This window comes from Balaenoptera acutorostrata, chromosome 13 (genome assembly GCF_949987535.1).
Source record: "Balaenoptera acutorostrata chromosome 13, mBalAcu1.1, whole genome shotgun sequence".
NCBI lineage: Eukaryota > Metazoa > Chordata > Mammalia > Artiodactyla > Balaenopteridae > Balaenoptera > Balaenoptera acutorostrata.
The window spans coordinates 85,894,734-85,911,333 of record NC_080076.1 but is presented as its reverse complement, the minus strand read 5'-3'; the positions used below and the strand labels follow the sequence as shown (position 1 = coordinate 85,911,333).

At 50.3% G+C, this 16,600-nt stretch overlaps 1 protein-coding gene across 4 annotated transcripts in view; it reads right to left on the bottom strand.

Moving 5' to 3' along the window:
- Positions 1–11,923: 11,923 nt before the first annotated feature.
- MLXIP (MLX interacting protein) overlaps positions 11,924–16,600 on the bottom strand; it is a 61,762-nt gene continuing 57,085 nt past the window's right edge. For 3 of the 4 annotated variants that reach the window (XM_057526669.1, XM_007189663.2, XM_057526670.1), the window contains one exon: positions 11,924–16,555. In XM_057526669.1, the coding sequence (XP_057382652.1) occupies positions 16,434–16,555 (122 nt within the window). In that variant the 3' untranslated portion in view covers positions 11,924–16,433. The remainder of the gene's footprint in view (positions 16,556–16,600) is intronic. The other variant, XR_009005052.1, reaches the window with a different exon arrangement.

Here is a 16,600-nt window from a genome sequence, read left to right as displayed (position 1 = left end):
CCTGTGTTAGTCGAGGCCACCCGAGGCGCGGATCCGGAGACGGGATTCGCCGCGAAGAAAGGTTTATCCGCGGACAAGCCGGTAAGGGGAAGTGGAGGAGGAAGAGGCAGGTCTGGCCTGCGCTGAAGGGAACAGAGAAGGCAGGAGGGCAGGGGGCAGCATCTCACACTGAGGAGCTTTGCTGAGAGAGATCAGCAAGGCTGTCAGGAAATCCTCCAAGTCACTTGTCAGAGGGACCTCGTGCCTCCCAGGAGTGAGGCAGCCTCCGTGTCCCTGCCACCCTGTCATTGGCTGGGAGGGGCCTGTGGGGGACGGGGCCCCTGCGTGATGGGCCGCTGGGCTTCAGAGCACAGCAGCTGGGACCCCCCAGTCCACTAGCTTCTCAAAGTAGGAGACCTGAGAGGCACATTTTCATGGTTGCTATGTGATCCAAATGACTAAAATTAAGGAAATGGCAAAAACCCAAAAAACCCCAAAAAACCTATTGTGTCTCTATAAGGTGGTATTATGTGGCTATTCAAAATCATTTCCTCGAAGAATACTTAATGGTACGGTAAAATGCTCCAAATGTGATGTTTATAGAAGCAGGATACAAAACTGTATCTATCATCATTCTCATTGAGTTTAAAAATGTGTGTATATACCTATATAGTATAGGGACAGAAAGCAAGGCTGGAAAAAAGTGTCTTTGGGGATGAGCATAATTTTCTTTATATTTTTATGTACTTTCCAAATTTTCTAAAATTAGTATGTATTATTTTAGAAATCAGTAAAATAAACACACTTTAAATTTTGAAAGAAATAGCTGTCAGAGAAAAGAGGATGAAAAATGGAGAGGTTTGAAGGGTTTTACATATATGGGTAAAGGTAAAATTCTTTGGCTGTTCACCACAGTAGTGGGCTTGTACAGTTCGTCATTTCTTCTCACTGATCTCTGAAATTAGACAAGAGTTCCCTGTTCACAGCCCTTCATCTGCTCTTCAGACTCCCAGCTGAATGGCACAAGCAAAGCAGAGCATCAGGGCGGATTATTCCTTGCATAGAATAACCGATTTTTCAGTGTAACCAATATTACTTCTCTCAGCCCTTCTATGGACTATCCAAAACTACAGTATTTTATAATGAGAAGGAATATTCAAAATGATACTTCTGAGGCTTTGTGAGATCCCAACTATATTAATTTACTTATTCAAGGGCCCTGGAAACATTCTTCCCCCAACAGCATTGGTGTAAAAGCAGATATTCTTGGGTTCCAGTTTCTGGTCCTCTATTTAGGACCAGATGTAACTTTAGATAAACTACTTCATCTCTCTAAAGTATGCAGTTTAGCTGTGTGTGTGTTTGTATGTAAGTATATTCACAGAGTTGTGCAACCATCACCACAATCTATTTCCAGAACATTTTCATCACCCCCAAAAGAAAACTTGTACCCTGTAGCAGTCACTTCCCATTCTCCCTTCAGCCCCTGGTGACCACTAACCTACTTTCTGTCTATGGATTTGCTTATTCTGGACACTTCATAGAAATGGAATAATACAATATGTGGCCTTTTTAGTCTGGCTTCTTTTACTGAGCATAATGTTTTCAAGATTCATCCATGTTGTAGCCTGTGTTGGTACTTTATCCATTTTTATGACTGAATAATATTCCACTGCGTGGATATGCCACCTTTCATTTATCCATTCATCAGTTCAAGGGCATGTGGGCTGTTTCCACATTTGGCTATTATGAATAGTGCTGCTATGAATATTTGCACACAGCTATTTCTTTGGAACATGTGCTTAGGAATGGAATTGCTGAGCCACATAGTAACTCTATCTTTAACTTCTGGAGGAACTACCAAACTCCCCCACAGAGCCCACACCATTTTAACATTCCAACCAGCCTTGTGCAAGCATTCCAATATCGCCCGCCACATCCTTCACAACACTTCTTACCTTCCATTTGTTTTGTTTTTATTATCACCAGCTTGGTAGGTGTGAAGTGGCGTCTCACAGTGGTTTTTTCTTTTTTTAATTTTTTAATTTTTTTAATTTTTAAACTTTTTTTTTAATAGGCAATGATAAAAACTATCATTTATTGACTGCCTAGTGTTTTACACACATTATCACATTCAATCCTTGGAACAATTTTAGTATTGTCATCAACATTTTATACATGAGAAAATCATGATTCAGAGATTTAAGTAGTTCTTTAGCTGGTGGTGCTACTCCCTAAGCTTAATAAGCAGCTAAGCTGAGATCAGAACCGAGGTTTCTCCCACTACAGAAAGCAGAGAGCTGAAACATTTTGCTCTATTGCCAAAAAGCTTCTGAGGCCCTTTGTCAGAGGTCCATGGGAGGCTCTGCTTTTTCTTTTTTTTTTTTTAAATATTTATTTATTTGGTTGCTCTGGGACTTAGTTGCAGCAGGCGGGCTCCTTAGTTGCGGCTCATGGGCTCCTTAGTTGCAGCACGTGGGCTCCTTAGTTGGGACATTCGAACTTTTAGTTGCAGCATGCATGTGGGATCTAGTTCCCTGACCAGGGATTGAACCTGGGCCCCCTGCATTGGAAGCTTGGAGTCTTAACCACTGCGCCACCAGGGAAGGCCCCGAGGCTCTGCTTTAGAAGGACAGATCCAACTAGCATCCCACAGTGACTTGTGCCCTCTGTATTCAAGTTCACTCCATTTTCACCTCTCAACTCTATTTAGGAGAAGATTTTCTTTTCTCCCAAAACCACCTCTTTTTTCCCCCAAAATATATATAGAAACAGACCCACAGACATAGAAAACAAACTTATAGTTACCAAAGGGGAAGGGGAGAGAAGGATAAATTAGGAGTTTGGGATTAAAATATACACACTACTATATATAAAATAGTTAACCAACAAGAACCTATTGTATAGCACAGGGAACTATACTCAATATCTTGTAATAACCTATAATGGAAAAGAATCTAAAAAAAGGGGCTTCCCTGGTGGCGCAGTGGTTAAGAATCCGCCTGCCAATGCAGGGGACACGGGTTCGAGCCCTGGTCCGGGAAGATCCCACATGCCGCAGAGCAACTAAGCTCGTGCGCCACAACTACTGAGCCTGCGCTCTAGAGCCTGTGAGCCACAACTACTGAGCCCAAGTGCCACAACTACTGAAGCCCATGCGCCTAGAGCCCGTGCTCCACAATAAGAGAAGCCACCGCAATGAGAAGCCTGCGCACCGCAATGAAGAGTAGCCCCCGCTCGCCGCAACTAGAGAAAGCCCGCACACAGCAACGAAGACCCAACACAGCCAAAAATAAATAAATAAAATAAATAAATTTATAAAAAAAAAAAAAAAATAAATAATAAATAAATAAAAAGGATTTAAAAAAAAAAAAAAAGAATCTAAAAAAAGAATAGATACATATATATGTATATGTGTATAACTGAACCACTTTGCTGTACACCTGAAACTAACACATCATAAATCAACTATATTTCAATGAAAATTTCTTTAAAAACCCACAAAATATATATATTAACACATTCATATGAAGTGATCCTGATTATTTCCACATCTTGTATCTCAACTTTCCGCCTCTGCCCCTCCACTTCTGAGGGACGCTACAGGCACGTACTTGCTAGTCGTGGCTCTCCACGTCATCTCCAAATGGAGATAAGGTCAAGGACTCCTATCATTTGAAAAAGACTTTGATTGATTCTGACACTTCTCTCTAATCTCCCCAACTTGAGAATCATTGCTTTATCACTTATGTGTATATATAAAGGACTGTCTTTCCTCATTTTTAAAGTTTTTTTTAATAAATTTATTTTTATTTATTTATTTATTTATTTTTGGCTGTGTTGGGTCTTCGTTGCTGCGCACAGGCTTTCTCTAGTTGCAGCGAGCGGGGGCTATTCTTCATTGCGGTGCGCCGGCTTCTCATTGCGGTGGCTTCTCTTGTTGCGGAGCATGGACTCTAGGTGAGCGGGCTTCAGTAGTTGCGGCACACGGGCTCAGTAGTTGTGGCTTGAGGGCTCTAGAGCGCAGGCTCAGTAGTTGTGGCGCACGAGCTCAGTTGCTCCGCGGCATGTGGGATCTTCCCGGACCAGGGCTTGAACCCATGTCCCCTGCATTGGCAGGCAGATTCTTAACCACTGTGCCACCAGGGAAGCCCTCACAGTGGTTTTTAATATGCATCTCCCTAATGACTGACTAATGATGTTGAGCATGTTTTCTTGTGATTATTGGCCACTTGTATATTTTCTTTGGATAAAGATCCATTCAAATCCTTTGTATATTTTGAAATTGCTTTGTGTTTTTATTATTGAGTTGGAAGATTTTTTATATGTTCTGAGTACCAGCCCCTTGTCTTATATATGATTTGCAAATACTTTTCCCATTCTGTGGGTTGTCTTTTCACTTTCTTGATAGTGTCCTTTGACATACAAACATTTTTATTTTTGATGAAGTGTACTCTATTTTTCCTTTGGTTGCTGTGCTTTTGACGTCATGTCTAAGAAACTGTTGCCCAGTCCAAGGTCATGAAGATTTAGACCAGTTTTCTTCTAAGTCCCAACATCATTTACTGAAAAGATTATTCTCTCCCCACAAGTGTCTTGGCATCCGTCTCAAAAATCATTTGATAATAGATTTATAGGTGTATTTCTAGACTCTCGATAGACTAGAATTCCATTGATTTACATGTCTGTTTTTTTTTTTTTTAAAGGCTAGAGTTTTTGTTTGTTTGTTTGTTTTAATTTTATAGCTACTTTATTTATCTATTCATTCCTGGCTGTGTTGGGTCCTCGGTTCGTGCGAGGGCTTTCTCCGGCTACAGCAAGCGGGGACCGCTCTTCACCGCGGTGCGCGGGCCTCTCACCATCGCGGCCCCTCCCGTTGCGGGGCACAGGCTCCAGACGCGCAGGCCCAGTAGCTGTGGCTCACGGGCCCAGCCGCCCCGCGGCATGTGGGATCCTCCCAGACCAGGGCCCGAACCCGCGTCCCCCGCACTAGCAGGCAGACTCCCAACCACTGCGCCACCAGGGAAGCCCTACATGTCTGTTTTAATGCCAGTATCACACTGTCTTGATTACTGCAGCTCGGTAGTAAGTTTTTGAATTGGGAAGTGTGAGCCCTCCAACTTTGTACTTCTTTTTCAAGATCGTTTTGGCTATTCTGGGTCCCTTGCATTTCCATATGAATTTTAGGATCAACTTGTTCATTTCTGCAAAAAAAATATATAGTTGTAATTCTGACAGGGATTGCACTGCATCTTGTAGGTCACTTTGGGGAGTATTACCATCTTGGCAATACTGTCTTCGAATCCATGAACACAGGATGTCTTTCCATTTATTTAGGTCTTCTTTAAATTTTTTTCAACATTAAAAAAAACGGAGGTGAAATTTACATGAGATTAACCATCTTAAAGTGTACAATTCAGTGGTATTTAGTACATTCACAATGTCACGCGACCACCATGTATATTAAGTCCCAAGAACACTGTCATCAGCCCAAATGGAGACCCCGTACCCATTAAGTACGCTCCTACTCTCCCTCCCCCGACCAAATCCAATCTGCTTTGTGTCTCTGTGGATTTGCCTATTCTGGATATTTCATTTACATGGGCTCATACAATGCGCGGCCTTTGTGTCTGGCTCCCTTCACAGAGCACCAGGTTTTTGAGGTTTATCCACGTAGTAGCCTGTGTCAGTACTTCATTCCTTTTCATGGCTGAATACTACTCGTCAACAATGCTTTACAATTTTCAGTGTAAAAGTCTTAGACTTCCCTGATTAAATTTATTCCTAAGTATTTTATTCTCTCTGATGCTATATTGTACATGGACTTGTTTCTTCATTTTTGGGTTGGTCATTGCTAGTGTCCAGAAATGCAGCTGATTTTTGTATATTGACCTTGTGTCCTAGGACCTTGCTGAACTCATTTACTAGCCCTTATGTGTATGTGTGTGTGCTTGTGTGTGTGCATGTGTGTGTATCCTTTAGGGTTTTCTATATAAAGCATCATGTCATCTGCAGAGAGTTTTACTCCTTTTTTCCAGTCAGAATGCCTTGAGTTTCTATGTCTTGTCAATGTGCCCTGACTAGACCCTCTGGGACAGTGTTGTCCAGTCCTAGTGAGAGCAGACATCTTTGTCTTGTTCCTCTCTCAGATGGAAAGTATTCAGTCTTTCACCATTAAATATGCTCACTGTGGGGTTTTCGTAGATGCCTTTATTGGGTTGAGGAACTGCCCTTCTACTGCCAGTTTGTTGAGTGCTCTTATCATAGAGGGTAAGCCTTAGATTTCTCCAGTGTAAAATGAGGATAGTAATCCCCACCATATGGGGTCTTTTGAGGATAACAGCAGGTTATGTAAAGATGTCTAGCCTGGGGGCTGGCACGCGTCGGCTGTAGGAGGCGCTATGGTCAGACTCACCTGGGCCTGCAGCTCAGCTTCGCACTCTGTGATGATGCCCTTGGGCAAGTTCTGCGACTCTCTCAGCCTCAACTTCCTTATCTCTACAGTGGGGATAATCACAGTACCTATTTCATAGGGCTGTTGCATCCTCCCTGGCAGGTAGTAGTAGCTATGACTTAGATCATAAGCTCAGGACACCAAAGCTTTGTGCTAGGGTAGATGACTGATCAAACGAGGTGTGGTTCCTATCCTTAGGAAGAGGTGATGTTATGAATGCAGTACTGACATTTACAGCACCAAGCAAATAAAGGCAGCATGTGACGTAAGTGACAGAAATGGAGCACCAGTGGTAGTTCAGAGTCCAAAGTGGGGTGTACCAGGCCAGGGCAGGCTACAGAGAGGAGGAAGCACCGGGCCTTCCGGGGGGCGGGGGTAGTGCCGGCGAAGGCACAGAGGGAAGAAGTGCGGGGTGTGACTGCACAACCACAGGGAGTTCCTTTTGCCTGGAACCTGTAATGGGAGACAGTGTCAGTGCTGAGCTGAAGGCCAGACTGAGGGCGGGGCTTTGTTCTAAAAGAGCAGTAAGTTCTCAAGGGCTGGGAGGGGGCAGATTTTTTGACAAAAGGATGGGTGTGGTGGGATGCTATTTCCTGAACTTTTCAGGCCAGAGCTGGGAAGTTTCACTGGGAAGGAGCTCAACTCTGACCCGTACCAGCTGGGCCCGCAGTGAGGCCCGGGACCACAGTCGGCGACGTTTTGGAGAAAGAATTCACAGCACAAGATCTGACAAATGAAAAGGGGGTGGGCAGGATGCTGTGGGGAAAGGAGAACTAGAATGACTCCAGGGTACTAAAAAGGAGGATGGTCTTATATGATAACACTTATATGTGGCAAAATGAACCTATCTACAACACAGAAACAGACTCATAGAGGACAGACTTGTGGTTGCCAAGGGGGAAGGGGGGAGGGAGAGGGATGGAATGGGAGCTTGGGCTTGGTAGATGCAAACGATTACATTTAGAATGGAGAAACAACAAGGTCCTAATGCATAGCACAGGGAACTCTAGTCAATATCCTGTAATAAACCATAATGGAAAAGAATATGAAAAAGAATGTCTACATATGTATAACTGAGTCACTCTGCTGTACAGCAGAGATTGGCATGTCATTGTAAATCAACTACACTTCAATTAAAAAGAAAAAGGAGGATGGTCTTAGCAATGCCTTAAAAACGGGGAACTTTGGAAGAGGGGATGGGGGAGAAGGTGGGAAGGAAAGAAGAAGAGGAACAGAAGCTGACATTGGAGTTGCTGACTATAAAAACAAGCACCCTGAACCCTTACCGCGATCCAGCGGGGCAGGCATAATTACTGTGGGGATTTTTTTTGGCCGCGCCTCGAGGCATGTGGGATCCTAGTTCCCCAGCCAGGGATTGAACCCACGCCCCCTGCAGCGGAAGCACAGAGCCTTAACCACTGGACCGCCAGGGAAGTCCCCCAGGCGTAATTATTGTCCACATCTTATAGATTTTCGGGCCCAGAAATGTCATCACTCGCAAGGCAGTCGGGAGCTAAAGGGTGAGGAGTTTGGATTTTTCTCTAAATGTGGCAGGAAGCCACTGGACGGTTAAGCAGGGGAAGGACGGTGTGTGGTAGGTGTCTTTAAAAGGATCGTTCTAGCTCTGGGGGGAACTGATGAGAGAGAGCAGCGAGAGGAGGAACCTGGGAATGCACACCGTCCAGACGGGTGGTGGCAGTGGGGGTGGGGAGAAACGGGTGGGTTCGAGCTGGTTTGCGGGACCACTGACAGGACCTCCTGGTAGATCAGAGGTGGGAAGCGAGGGAAAAGGAAGAACGGGGGTGACGTGTGAATCTCCGGCCTGAGCGACTGGGCAGATGGCAACGCCATGTAGGGAGATGTGGAGTATGTGGGGATGAACGCATTCTAGGCCAGGGAGGGTGAAAAGTAAAGGAAGGCTGGTTATGAGGAGAGAGACTTGAGACGCTTCTCGGGGGAGAGGAAGGAGTCAACTGGAAAAAGAGAAAACTGCACGAGACGGAAGAGGCAACAGATGAGCAAAAGCCCCAGTGGAGAGGGAGGGAAGGTTCCATGTGAAGGCAGGTGTTGCGTCTGGTCAACGTTTCTTCCCATGAGACGTGCTCTTCCCTGCGGGTCTTGCCCCCTCTGCATGGCTGACTCCTGTCCTGCTGGGTCCTGGCTCGGGGGCCACCTACCAGGGGCCACTCCCTGACCCCCTCCCCGCCCCCCCAGCGGTCTCCCTGCCGCTCCTCTACGGCACCCCGTGCTTCTCCCCACCCCTTGGTACCAAGACAGACTTTTGTCGTGTCTCCAATAAACTCACTGTGTGTCCCCTGAGCTGAGTACAAATTCAGCCTTCAGCACACGTGTCTTGCTCAAAGTCTAGAGAAAAGAGAGAAAGCTGGGGGAACTTGTGGCAGGTGTTCAGGCGGGGCACGGAACTGGAGGATCCTTTGTCTGTGGGGTGTGGAGAGGGTGTTCAGTTATGCTGGGGACTCAGGAGACACTGACAGGTTGGAATCTGTGCTGCGGGACAGATAAGGGAACAGGTGGGAAGGCCCCATCCCCGCCACAAACCTGTAATGGTACCAACCAGCCCTGTTCAGTCACATCCCCCAGGAGCGACAATCAGTTGGACTAGATCAAGAGGTTAGACTGTTTGCTGTACAAACCCATATAAGGCATGAAAGTAGACTCTTAGAAAGCTTTTCCCCCTCTCTAAACAATAAGGGTTTTCTAGCTAATGATTCAGTGAAACAGAAAATCTGATCAATCAGAACTCCCTAGTCCCCAGGTTTCTCATCAACTGTGACTGTAGTTTTTCACAAAGCCTTCGGGAGTTTTCAAACGACCAACATTGCAGGCATAGATGCAATTCTGGAAACAAAAGCACATTTACTATTAACAGACGAAATCCATATGGTGTCTGGGATTTGCTTCAAAATAATGGGGGTGGGGGTGAGGTATATAGCAAACAAAACTGGCCCAGAGTTGGTCATCGTTCAAGTGGATGATGGGTATGTAGGGGTTCACTGTACTGTTCTACTTCTGTGTGTGCTGGAGATTTTCTGAAAAAGGTAAAAGCACACATTGAGTGTAATCCCACCAGCCTACACAAGGCTAAATTCAGAGCCTGACGTACAAAAAAGGGCTACTAAAGAAGGTAGACTGTGTTCTATAGAATCAAGTCCACATCCAAGATGAAACGCTCTCAAATGCCATTTGGAGACTATTCTAATCATATCTACAACCTGAATTACTGAAGTTGATGTTTTATATTTAGTATGTAATCGTAGGAGCCAACCTTTAAACCCTGCAGGACACCCACTTGAGCTTGACCTCTGCACCTGCTGGTGGCCTGCCCCTCACCCCCGCCTGTCTGACATGGAGGTGCGGAAGGGGCCGCTGGGCTGGTGGAAGGGCCTGGGGCTGAGGGTCACTGGGCAGGTGCCCTGAGCACCTCCTGTGCTGGTTCTGAGCTGGGCACAGCAGTGGCCGTGGGCATCTTGTCCTGATGGGCCTCAGAACCTGGCGGGGAAGATAAATGGTAATGACAAACATGACCAGCATCCTGAGGAAATACAGTTGCTCTGAGGTCTGACTTGGTGTGTGCATGTGTGTGCGTACGTGTGTGTGCGAGTGTGCATGCACCTGTGTGTCGGTGGGAGGAACATTAGGGCTGCTTTCTGAAGAACTGACATTTAAGGATTAAAATGGGAAGAAAGAATAGGAGCTATTCAGGAAAAGGGGTGGAGGTGGGCAAAGGCTTAGGCAGAGGAAAGAGGCCTTGGGAAAACCTGAAGAGTGAAACATAACAAAGCATGGAATGTTCAAGGAACTGAAAAGAGCAAAAATGAGGTTGGAAAGGCAAGTAGAGGCAGGATGGGCTCAACGGAGCGGGGTGGACTGACCTTTATCTGGGAGCCCTTGAAGGACTGGGCGGAGTCAGTGCTGTGGCCGGACTGGGACCTCCTCAAGCTCCCACTGACTGTAAGGTCGAGGCTACAAGACAGAGAAGGGATGGACGACACCATCGTGTGCACTTGAGAAACGATGGCAACTCGGACGTGGGTGATGATGCCTGTGGGGCTGGAGAAAAGTGGATGATGTGTCTGGAAGACATTTGGAGGACAAACTCGACAGGACTTGGTGCTGGCGGAGGGGAAGGGGAGGGGAAGGACGTCATGGATAATCCTCCGGATTCGGTGGATGGAGAGGCCCGTTACAGGATAAAAAATGAACCTTTAGCCTTCTGGCTCTGACCCATGCAGCCTCGCCACCTTGGAAACGACTTTGATTTCTTCCTCTATAAAATGGGAATAACCGCACCACCAACTCGAGAACTCTCCAGAGTGGGGCATGTCCCCGAAATGGCCCAGTGCCTGACACTGAGGCAGGGAAGCCCTAGTGCCCTGGCCCCTCCCTCTAGCACTCTGCTCCTCCCTCCCCACTTCCAAACCCTCCCTTCTTCTCCTAATTACACCCCAACTAGCTTTAAGATCCCATACCTAACATGGGGCTGGGCTCAAAAAGTTAGAAGAACCAACTGGACACCCACTGATTAGGTCAATGGAAACCGAGTTCCTTCTAGCCTCAAGGAGTCCATGAACCACTCACCTCTCTCAGGGGGCCCTGGTTCTCACGGCCCCAAATCTGGCTTTGTGTCATGAAGACTTTTTTCCTCGGGGGAGGCGTGGGGGGTTGACCAGACAAGGGCCTGCGTATGAACGCACTGCATCTTAGTCAGGAGATACGGATCCGGGCAGTTGTTCAGTGAAACAAGCCAGCAGCTCTGTAGAGGGGCCGGCAGGCTGAAAGCGGACAGCACGCCTCATCTCACAGTCACCCTGCCCAGCCGCAAGGAGCTGGGGGCACAGGAAGATGGTAGGGCTAAAAGAAAGGCTTTTAGATTAAACAGCAATCATCAACATCTCAGCACAACAAAGGGACATCTCTGCTGGTCAACTTCCCAGCATTTTCTGTCTACAGTGTCGGGTCAACAGTCAGCAGGGGGCCCACCGCCCCCCGGGGCGTCACCGCGATGCAGCCCCCCGCTCTGTGCTGGGGCCAGTGCTGGCCACGTTGGTGATAACCTGTGCTTTCTGGGCACCGGACATTCGTGACTTCATGTGACCCTCGTGACCGCCCTGTAAAGAGCGCAGGGCGGCTGCTGTTGGCCCAAGTTCCACACGAGGAAACGGGTAGTTTTGTACAAGTACCCCTGGACTCTGTCCACCTGGGAAAGGCCTGGAGCACCAGGCCCTGGTGAGTTCACGGGCAGAATGTGTCCTGTTGGGCCTTTCGGCGGAGGCCTCTCTTTAGGGCCGCCGTCTTCTGGGGCCACCTCCGGAGCCCCACTGCCTCAGGGCCGTCTCCTCGCTCCCAGCCCCTGGCTCCAGGCTGCACCCACTCCCCCCAAGGCTAGCGTGAGCTTCACTCCGCTCTGACCTCATTCTATGGCCTCTTCCACCGCCCAACAGGGTAGCAAAGACCACACACCACAGGCTCTTCAAAAAAATACGGCTTTTTATTGTCTTGGATGCAAATATAGTTTTTGAACTGCATTGTAGTGTTGAATTCAGCTGGTGGAAACCTGCTTCTCAACAGTGGAGCATAAAGGGCCGTGCTCTGGATGGTGCAGGCCTGAGGGAGCCTCCGATTAACACAACTCTTCTTGGGTTTTGTTTTTCTGCCCACAAGGGGTGACTGTCTCCTACGGGAGGCCTGACACAAGTCACCAGAGCTCACAACAGAAAAAATGAACCATTTATACAATGAACTGAAACCCAAAAAAGGAAAAGAACGTGCTGTTTCAGCTGTGGCGTTACAAAACAAGCAAAAAACAAGCCGTGTGAACAGATTCAGATAAAGCAGCAGCAGGGCACCTCGGGGGTGAGGCCGCGGTCCAGCTCCCTCGCAAGAAACATAGCCTGGGCTTCGTGTCTCCCTGGTCGAGCCCTTCCCACCTTTTAACTGCAGGATGTCAACTCTACGGAAATGCATCAGACGTCAGTTTCCCCCAACCCTCTCCACAACCTCAACTCTTGACAGTGGCGTATCTCCGTTCAGAAACCCAGGAGAGAATTCTTCAAATTAGTGACGCCCAGGGTTGACTCTGGAACCAAAAGTTTGACTGGGAGATGGAGGTGAATTTTGCTACATAATTATAAAAGAATTTCACAAAAATAAAATTCCATTAAGTAAACACCCACAAACACACACGCAGGCTTGTGCAAGCACACACACACATACACACACGCATAGTCAAGGCCAACATTCAACAGGAAACGTTCCCTTTTCTTTCTCAAAGGCTTACTTTCACAAGCCTCGACAGGAGACAGCCCTGTGTGGTGAGCCGGGAAAGCCAAGTCGTCAGAAGGAAAAGAAAACAGGGCAGGTGATCTGTGTGGAGGCACCCGGGGGGTCCTAAGGCTTCTCTCTGCTCCTGGAGCCCCTCCGATCCCCCAAACCTGCCCGCTGAGCGGGTCAAGGCTAAGCGGACCACTGAAAGGTACAACGTGTTGAAGGTCTGAGCTCCTCCACCCTCCAGCCTCGCTGTCCTCTCCTGTCATCTGTGTTCAGACGTGGTGACAATCCTCTTTCGTATACGAGGCACCAGGGGCATGGAGCCAAAAACCCCAGCCCACTGCTGCCCTTGAGCCCACAGTGGGGCTCCCCAGCTCCCTTCCTCAGCAAGCCCACCACCAAGGAAGCCAAGCTGCTCCGACAAGCGGTGTTCCAAGCCTGCCCACCTGGAGCCCAGATGAGATAAAAGAACCGAAGTGGGGCAGGCTAGCCGGCGCCGGGCTGGGTCCACACTGAGTAAGCGTGCAGGCCATGGGCAGACGGGCCCCCTGGGCAGCCCCGGCTCCGCCCTGATGAGCCCTCGTTCAGCTGGACAGTGAGAACGCGGGATCTTGACAACGGCGACGAGCCTGCCGCTCAGACCCGCTCATCCAGGTGGAGAGCCGGCTGTGCAGGGAGGGCAGGCCCAGGCTGAGAGGAGGCCCCCCCACCCCTTCACCTGGGGAGGGACACGGGGTTTGGCCCCCACCCTGGGATGCCATGTCCCCTAAGACTCTAAGTTTCTCTTTCTATCAGCCAGAGCAATAACAACCTGGAGGGCTGAGCGCTACCTAGCAAGGGAGGCGGGATCAGGTCACAAGCACAGAGAGTAGAGCGAGCTGGGTGCACGGGGTCACCCCACAGCGCCCTGCCAGCCCCTCCCCAACAAGAGCTGGTGCTCACATCGACACTGACTCCTGACGCCGGGACTGCTTCTTCCCTCGTGCCCTGAAAACCCCAGCCAGGTTGGGGGCCTGGTGGGAGAGGGGTGACAGCTGGCTGTAACCCGCCTGAGACCGAGCGAGGGACGGGCCAGCCAACTGCAGAAAGCCCCACTCTCCCTGCATCTCCCACACGGTGTCAAACAGCAACCAGCAGTGGGAAGGGAGTTGATGGCACAGAAAGATTTCACAGAAACACTTTCAGAGATTACGTGCCAGATGGGCTTTTTTTTTTTTTTTCCTTTTCAGATTTGATTTTCTTATCCTCCAAAGTGTCAGCATATTTAAGTCTCTTTTATGGGAGTAGGGACAGGAGTAGGGGTGAAAGTGAGTGTAAACAAACTACAGCATCCACTGGAGGCGGTTGGCAGAGTGGCCCCAGGGTCCCTGCACCCCGGCCTGGGACCCCAGGACAGAGGTCAAAGCTAGGCCCCCGTCTGGCCAGACTCATCAGGCAAGAATCCAAAACAAGAAAACTTCCCGGGCAAGAAACAAACGTGTTTGTAGTAAGAGATACAGCTTTGCGGCCCTACAGCCGTAATGGTGAGCACCAAGAGAAATGGATTTAAGTAAATATCTCAAAACAAAACATGCATCTAGTTAAACGTCTGCTGGGACACACACACACACGCGCGCGCACACACACACACACCCCCTTCAATGCCTCATACAACCTAACAGCCTTAAATATTTAAAAAAACAGAATCGTGAACATTAAATCAGCCAAAGGGAGGGAGAGGTAGGCCAGAGAAGGAAGAGGCCAATTTTATATCCCATGGAGCTAAAAAAAAAAAAAAAAGACTCCCAGCAAGGGGTGGGGAGAAAGCTAGTGATCTCGGAGAGGTCATGGCCGGGCCGAGCTCCGCGGCCACCACACGGTTTACGAAGGCACAGGAACTGGGGCGAGGCCGAGGGCAGGACCCTCCACGAGCCCTCATGGCTGGAACGTCTCTGGCTTTCCTTTTTCCCTTTTGAGCCTCACGGAGTTCTTACCACGTGCTCTTCCACTTTTGAGAGAGACCTCGTGTCCACCCCGGGGGAAGGCTGGGTTCCTGTCCCTCCTCCCAGTGGAAACGAAGGGCTGGCCCGGCCTCGTTGCGTGCTCGCGCCTCAGGAGAGCGATCGGAAGGCCTGTAAACACGGGTTCTGGGGAGGTGGAGGGGTGCCGCCGAGGCACTCTTGACGGGGCTGGAGCAGGTGACCGGTCGTGACCCATGGCAGGGGCAGTGGCACGGCCAGTGGCCAAGAGAGGACCCCGCCTCCGTCCTCCATCAGCCGAGGCTGCGGTGAGGCTGCCTGCCCCCACCCCGAGCACCTTCCACAGGCCTCCGGGAACCAGCAGCAGCCTCCGAAATGATCCAAGCTTCAGAGGGTGGCCCGCAGCGGCCCCTGGGCTCCTGGTCTGCCCAGCGCTTGCCCAGTCTCCGTCTCGGGCCCGGGAGGACAGAGGTTGAACGGGAAGCCTGCTGGCCTCTGAACTTCACAGCAGGACGTGAAAAGCACATTCTTTCAGTGAGGAGGTGCCCCTGGCTGGGCTTCCTGAGTGTTAGACAGCATCCTTCCACCTGGAGCTGCTCTTGCAGACACACCGAGAGGAGGGCGGGCCCGGGACCGCCCCTCCTGCCGTGCCCTCCTCTGAACGCTTCCAAGTGCAATTCCCACATCCGGAAGCAGCCTGCTGCCCCCTCCACCTGGACCAAATCCGAATACAACTCTCTACAGTCTGGTCTGGAGCTGCCTCGGGGCTCTGTGTCAACATTCAGTTTCTGCCTCCAAACATGAGACAGGCGCTGGGCGCGGTGGCGTCTTTGGTCCAGGAACTGTTATGATTTGGGGCTCCCAGCTGGACAATCCAGACAAGGTGACCAGGCCGACGGCAGCACTGTAGAGCCTGGTCTTTCAAACACTGCACCCGAAGGGCCAGCGGCACCCATCAAGCACGGCCGCCCGCCCGGCTGCGGCTCGGAAGCAGGGCCCCAGCTGAGCCCCGCCACGCGATTCTCAGGTCGGTGTCACCACGGAGGCTGCAACGCCAAGTGGAACCAGATCAGGACAGATCGAAGCCCCGCCCGAGCGGCCCTCCAAGCCAGCAGCAGCTCCGCGTCGCTTGCGCTTCCGTTCCTGTCTGCGGGCACGCGCACCCACCACTTTGCACACGTGTGTTGCGGGGTTTCCCCGGCAGCCGGCCCTGCGAAGCCTGAGCAGACGTCCAATCTATCTACAAGGTCAGAGTCGGGGCAGGAAGGAGGATGCCTTCCAACCGCCCCACGGGCGCCTGAGAGGTGACAGGAGGCAGCGTGTGTAAGTCTCCAGACAGGAGCCGGGAAGGACCCTCACGTTTCCTGACTTGGGGGAGCGGGTGATGCCCCCTCTTGCCCCATCTGCTCCCCGCGCTGCCGCTGTGGCCCCGACACCCCACCAGCAGGACAGGACAGGACAGGACCGGGACGGGCAGCGTTCCCCTTTATCCCGGCTACCCGAGGGGAGGGGAGGTCGGTGACAGAGGTCGCTGAGTCAGAGTTCACAGCAAGGGGTTCCCTAAGCTGGGCTACTGCTGTGGGCAGGACCCGAACCTGCTTCAGACCTGAGCATGGCGTTCTGAGCGGCCTGGGCCGCAGTCGGAGGGAGGCCCAGAAGCTCCGCATCAGGAGAGGTGAGGGGCGCGGCCTCCTCTCCACAGGCAGGAAGGGTCTCCACGGCTTCTCACGCGGCCATGTGCCCCCTAAGCACTGCTAAGATTCCCCAGATCTCTGGCCCATTCTGGTGACGGCCTCCGCCGCCTGCTCTGGCAGCTGGGCCGGGTCCGTCAGGATGGACGTGGTGGTGCTCAGGTGCCGGAGGGTGTTCAGCACGGCTGCAAGACAGAGGAGTAGCCTGCAGACACGGCCCGGCGCCAGCT